This window comes from Cibotium barometz, chromosome 5, assembly GCF_041138505.1.
Source record: "Cibotium barometz isolate CiBa-2024 chromosome 5, ASM4113850v1, whole genome shotgun sequence".
Lineage (NCBI taxonomy): Eukaryota > Viridiplantae > Streptophyta > Polypodiopsida > Cyatheales > Cibotiaceae > Cibotium > Cibotium barometz.
Window position 1 is genome coordinate 15568463 of NC_141050.1, and position 6777 is coordinate 15575239.

The 6777-nt window shown below is 42.7% G+C and overlaps 1 protein-coding gene across 1 annotated transcript; it reads left to right on the forward strand.

The window, feature by feature from the left end:
* The first annotated feature begins 589 nt into the window (after positions 1-589).
* LOC147638112 (protein BREAST CANCER SUSCEPTIBILITY 1 homolog) lies at positions 590-6273 on the forward strand. The gene is made up of 13 exons (XM_086798022.1): positions 590-816; positions 947-1000; positions 1206-1276; positions 1375-1488; positions 2197-2996; positions 3085-3198; positions 3347-3907; positions 4012-4112; positions 4195-4378; positions 4494-4721; positions 5047-5212; positions 5362-5480; positions 5570-6273. The coding sequence occupies exons 1-13, from the start codon at positions 749-751 to the stop codon at positions 5903-5905; spliced, it is 2916 nt and encodes a 971-aa protein (XP_086654148.1). The 5' UTR covers positions 590-748; the 3' UTR covers positions 5906-6273.
* Positions 6274-6777: the final 504 nt, after the last annotated feature.

The following is a 6777-nucleotide window of genomic DNA, read 5'->3' on the forward strand; positions in this document are numbered from 1 at the left end:
AGCCTGTAAACCATTGGTGATATATCGCCCATAATCTCACCAACCCACTACACTAACTCTAGTACACCAAAGTGGCTGTGACACAACCTGTAAACCACTGGCGATATATCGCCCATAATCTCACCAACCCAACCTCAGTGGTGTAAGTGGGGAAGCTATCACCCAGGTGGGTCATCAATGTTCATTGCAACACTAGTTAAGCTTGATATTAAAACAAGAATAGACGTAAGTATTCCATCCAATCATTTCTAGGTGCCCATCCAAGTTATATATTTGGACACCATTGCTTCATAGATTGATCATACATGCCTTTGGTGGGCTCCGTCTTTGCTATTTGATGTAGAATTATATTGGCAACTCTTGTTAGCCCCGAGATGGGTTAAAATCATCCTCATGAGGAAACTAAACAGAAAGTGTTACAATATGCAAAGGAAAAATCCCAACTTGATCAAGCTCTAAAGGAAAAATCCAATCGTGTTGAGACCCTCTTAAGATGTAAAGAAGGGAGAGAGGTAAGAGAGGGAAGAGAGCGCCCGGGAAATATTTCAAATTTCAAAAGCTCAAATTTTATGAGCTTCGAGCAAGTTCACTCTTTCACTCTGTGCTTCAGCTTGGTTCCTTCTGTTTATCTAGCCTGCCCTGCCTCTTCGTCGACCTCTGCAAATCTGATCTTTGCCTCCATAGCCCAAATACTAACCGTTGTGTTCTTCCCGTCGCTGCCTTTCTTCTACCGTCGCCATAGCCAGCAATGGCTCTGTTGGGTCCCGAAACCCATCAGCTCGATCGCCTCGGTCGCGAGCTCAAATGCCCTATCTGGTGCGTTTTCCAACTGTAGTAATATATTGAGAGAGAGAGAGAGAGAGAGACAGACAGAGAGAGAGAGAGAGAGATACATAACTGCAAAATCTTACGGTCTTGGTCACTTCAAACTTTTTCCCCTCTGCAGCTTGAGTTTATTCAAACAGGCGGCTTCTCTCTCGTGCAACCATGCCTTCTGCACGTAAGCTCTTCAAATTAACGCATTGTTTTCTCCTTATTCCATAATTAGGCTTTCTTTTGAAAGCCCTTTACATCTGGAACCCAGAATATTAATCCAAAATTTAAAAAATTTATCCCTCATTTTACATCCAAAACACGTGAACTCTATCGGGAATAAAACCCAAAGTAAAAAAAAAAAAGATCATTTTACTTGTTTCTGCTTCCAGGTCCTGCATCCTACAATCTATGAAAAGCAATCCAGCTTGCCCAATTTGCAAAGTTCATACTACTCGGAGAGGTAGTGCCAAATTGAGGCCTTAATATCCTGTGAATGTAAGAAACTCAAATTGTTTCAGGATGACCATCTTCCCAAACCTTTTTGTTTCATGTCTGCAGAGGTGAGAGCAGCTCCTCAAATGGACAATTTGGTTGCGATATATGTTAGCATGGGAAGTGCTGCTGGTTTGGAAGTAATGGCATCTCAAATTGCATCAGCTAACATGAAGCCAGGTAAGTGAGCACCTGTATCAATAAGGTTTCCTAGGCTGTTTTGTTACATTGTCTGTTATCCGTTATCTCTTTTTCTTTTTAGCTGCAGCTTTATGTCCTGAAAGCAAATGCATGGTTGCACATGTAGTATTCTAGGTGTACATGCAGCTTTATGTCCTGAAAGCAAATGCATGGTTGCACATGTAGTATTCTAGGTGTACATGCACATGTTCATGTACATGTGTTAGCTTGTGCATGTGTGTATGCATGCATGCATATGCATGTGTATGATAATGTGCTTGTGGATGTGTGTGCGCGCTTTGCAGGTGTAAATGAATGTGTAGATGCACTCATGCTTGCTCTGCTTGCATGTACTTGGTTTTGTGCAGGTCTGCATGTGCTTTGCACAACTTCATACAAATGGCACGTGCATGTGTGCAGATTTTATTACTGCACCTGGTTCCCTATGGATGTGCATGCCTGTGCATGTGCCAACTTTTACATAATTGCCTGTGGGCTGCACATTCGTATGCATGCACAATTTGTGCAGGTGCATGCACCATCTTGCATGGCATGAATCCCATGGACTCCTTCCCAAACATTGCGTTGAATTATATTATAGTCATGAGAATATTTGATTCATTGAGAGATTTAGTTGTTTATTATCTGGTACTCTGCCATAGCTAGTCCCTGAAGCTAGACATCATACACCTTTTGCATTTTTGGCAGTGCATGCAACAGCCACAAAAGATAAAATTTCAAAAGGCAGAAATGCACTTTCAAACATCACAAACAGTGAAAAAAGGTCTCAAAGCAAATCAAAGCGAGTGCTGAAATCCCCAGAATACCCATTCGAAGGGTTCATCCCACCTAAGAAGAGGGTTCAAGTTCCTCAGCCCTCCTCTTTGAAAGGAGAATTTGGGTTAAACAAAGATGATATCCAATTTACTCCCAAGTCGCACCCATCTGGCACATTTGAATTTACTGCTTTCAGTGATGCTACCATACCAAGCAGCAGGAGAGATCAGAATGAAAAAAATGCTTCCCTAAATGTTCCAGCTGCAGCAGGAACTCAACTCTCTAAAGGCAGGAAAACATGTAGCAGAACAAAAGACTCAGAACTTTTAGCTGTGCCATTATGCAGTACTCAGGTCAATAATGCAGTTTCTGAAAATGGAAAACAAACATCAAAAGAAGCAGCTACTCAGGCAGAGATTAGTTTTCCTAACAGTCAGAAAGAAAGAAGGAAAGACAGAGATTCTAAGCCATTCGACTTGCCATTGGCATGCAGACCACATGCCACCACTGCTGAAATGGATAGCAGCAGAAGGGCTAGCATTGGTTTGCCTGAAAGAGATGAAACCAGCAGGCGAAAGCTCGATCCTTTCTTTTGGTTGCGAGATGAGAGCTCGCAGGACAGTGATTCTGTTCAAGTTGCCCAGCCGATGCTGACTCAATCAATGGAACAACCCAACTTCAGCGATCTCAAGGACAGTAATGAAGATCTGAGCCTGGACATTAATGACGAGGTACTCTGTTCCTTCCTCCCATAATCAGTTAATATTAATCATGGCACTATGTTGATCATGCTAAAGCAATGTCCCTGTGGATTCCCAGGAAGTTACCAAGGCTGGTGGTATTGGCGGTGCTGAAAGTTATGATAGCGATGACTTTGACTGGACACAGCAGCCCTGCTCCCCAGAGCTTAAATGCAGCCCAGCTAAGGACCAGGTACTCATTTGGAAAGCCGTAGTTCTCCTCTATTTGCCTCAAGCTATATTCTTTGTTGGGCTGGTTTGAAAGGACACTGTATATGATTTTTAATGCTCGAAGATCTCTTAGTTCTTTACCTTCTTATACCCACTTATTTGTCATGCAGGGTTTCTATGAGGATATTGTCGTTGACCTCCCACTGGAAGCTGCCCAACCTGCTACTGAAGGGCTTTTACGTGATAATCCAGATGCATGTAAAAGGCATTCTCAAGACAAGACCTTGAGTCCTCGAGAAGTTGCCTCTGTTGCCAAGAAATCCCGGGATACAGCTTTGAAAGAGAACAAAGAGAGGAGAAAATCTGGTAGAGTGAAGGCACACTCTGAGTCTAATGGGGGGCTTGAGCTTCCTGTAGGAGAAGTCAGAACCTCTAGAAATGTGACCTTGGGGTGGCAACAGGGTCTTGTAGATTCCTCGAGCCAGCATCAGAATTCAAGTTTCAACCTCATCCTTCCTGGTGAGACCAAAAGGACGGGAACTAGAGCTAGTTGTAAAAGAAAGGCTGAGGGGTCTGACAGGCTTCCCAAAAGGATGAAGTTTTCCGAGAAAAGTGAACCCAATGGTCCCAAAAGAGATAAAGTTGCATCCGAAGATTCTCGGAAGGATAAAGTCGCATCAGAGCCTTATCAGCTTGTGTGTGTTTTCTGCAGAACCTCAGAAGACTCTCAGGTGTGGTGTTATCATGGTTGAAGCCCAGCTTTTACTAAGTGGTTATTCCGAAGAGATTATTCCAGTCATCATGCAGGCTAACTTTGGTTTCTAATATAATGCAGGTTTCAGGTCCCATGATGCATTACAACCAGAGTGGGGTTCCTATGGCAGGACTTAAATCTAATGCACAAATAGTCCATGTGCATCGAAGCTGTGCTGAATGGTATGAATGTTCTAAAATGCTTTGTTCCATTCATGCTGTTTTCTGGTCTTGATTACTGATATTCATTGCAATTTTGGTACAGGGCACCTGATGTTTACTTTGTGGATGCTGTAGCCAAGAACCTTACAACAGAAGCTGCAAGAGGTCTCAAGATCAAATGCAGCAGTTGTGGCAACAAGGGGGCAGCACTAGGTTGCTGTCTAAAACGTTGCAGAAGGAGCTACCATTACCCATGTGCACGTGCCCTCTCATGTAAATGGGAAGAGGTAAGGTCTAGTTTGAGCTAAATACACTCGTTTTGCACTCAATGAGGTTTTTGGTCGTTGTCATGCTTCACTGCCTCTGAGAATACCACATTTTTTCTATGCTTTTTAACTGCAGGACAAGTTCATCATGTTATGCCCTGAACATGCAGCTGAGGATTTTCCCATCAAGCGCCAAAGAAAAGCATCACCAAGGGCTGTTCATAATCCTAGCAGTGGACACCAAGCTCATCATGCAAGTAACAGCCTAGATGTGGAAAACGGTGGAAAAGCCTGCACAAAATGGCAATGTGGGATAGCTTCTAAATGGGTCCTATGTGGATCAGCTCTAGACTCTGCAGGAAAGGTGCACAATGCATATAGGGCCTTAACATATCTTCAATGCTTTTCGGGCCTTAGCATTTGCTGATTCAAATAAATAGGGTGTAAGCGTCTGGCCTGACGTAGTGCATTGCTAACATCATTATGCATATAGGGTGTAAGGTGCACAATGCATATAGGGCCTAAACATATCTTCAATGCTTCTCAGGCCTAAGCATCTGCTGATTCAAATAAATAGGATGTAAGCATCTGGCCTAATGTAGTGCATTGCTAACATCATTATGCTGATGTGCATATATGCCTTTGTGGATGTGCATGATGAAGTTTTGCGAACCCATTTGTGAGTGCAGGAGCAGCTGGCCTCATTTGGAAGGCTCACAGGTGCTACAGTTACCAAAGCTTGGAATTCCAATGTGACCCATGTGATTGCTGGCACTGATCAGCATGGCGCTGCTCGCAGGACATTGAAGTTCTTGATGGCAATTTTGGAGGGAAAATGGATCTTGAAATTGGAATGTAAGAGCAGCCATGTACTCTGCTACTCTTCTTTACTGTTGAAACAAATCTGAGGCTGTAGAAACACATCTAGAATGTACCCAACCTGTTATCCTATGGGTTTGTCCACTCTGTTCAACTAAGAAATGGCTACTGCTTACGTGAAGCAGGGTTGAAAGCATGCACTGAAGCATGCAAACCTGTAATCGAGGAACCGTTCGAAATTAGCATGGACATCCATGGTGTGTCTGAAGGACCAAAACAAGGTCGATTGCTAGCAGCTGGCAAGGTTTGTCAGCATCTGGACCTTGTGTATTAGCTATCAAGAGTCCTTAGATATTGCACATTTAAAGGCATTTCCTGTGTTGCTCTGTGCAGGTGCCCAAGCTGTTTAAAGCTCTGCAGTTCTACTTCATGCCTGACTTCCTGGCCTCTTACAAGGTGGATCTGCAGGCATTGGTGGTGGCTGGTGGTGGTGTGGTTCTTCACCGAAAACCAGTGATCTCAGTGGCTGATGCAGGTCAAAAGCGCACTATTGTTGTGTACAACAATGAGACTCCAACTAGCACTGACAGTAAGGTTGACATAACAAAGGTAATGAATAAAAGGCAGACAGAAGCCAGAGAGGTGGGCACCCTGGTGGGTGCCTATGTAGTTCCCCATTACTGGATTTTAGATTCCATTGCTTCGTCTAAGGTGCATCCTTTGGGATGAACCCACCATTTGAACCATCTGCAATAGTCCCACCTCACTTTAGCTGCAGTTGGCACCCAAATTAGCTTGTTTTGTACCGCCACCTGTCTGATCTTTTGTACTCTAAAGGCTTATTACCATCCGCGAAAGGTTGTGCTTTCTACCATACAATGTTTGTTAGTGTTGATTGTTGGTTTCTATAATGTCCAATTACAAGGGATCTTGCCATTTCTGTACTTCTGAATATGAAATCCAATCTAGGACTAATGCCAAAATCCTCAAGAAGCCTGTCTTAATAGTAGTGCATAATAGAATATGGGAATTGCCCAATAGGCCACCAGAATATTGTTTTACATTTCCATTGAATTTATTTTGTGAGTTTTTTTAAAGAATAAGAGTGTTTTTATTTTAGTATCTAATGATAAATGCTTGAAAAAGTCAAAGAAATGATGACCCTCCTTGCCTTTTCTATTTGCATGCATTATGTAATATGATTAATGTTTAAAAAAGTCAAGAAATGTTGATCCTCCTTGCCCTTTTTTTTTGGGGGGGAAGTAGATATATATATATATAATTTTAACATTGAAAGATAACTATCTTCTTCCCAAATTTGGGCTTTATTTGGTGATCTTGTGGTCCCCTAATTTTAACCCTCCTTGGCCTTTCTGTTTGCATGCATTCATCCATTTCCTTCTTATGTAAGGTCTCACAATTCTCTATAAAAGGCCTCAAAGGCTCATTTTTTGAGTAGAGGGATCAAGAGGAGGGGGGGAGGGGGGCTTATGTACGAAGTATCTCTTAAAAGATACTTCGTAGAGGGATCAAGAGGAGGGGGGGAGGGGGGCTTATGTACGAAGTATCTCTTAATTAAAAGATACTATGAATAATTTGAG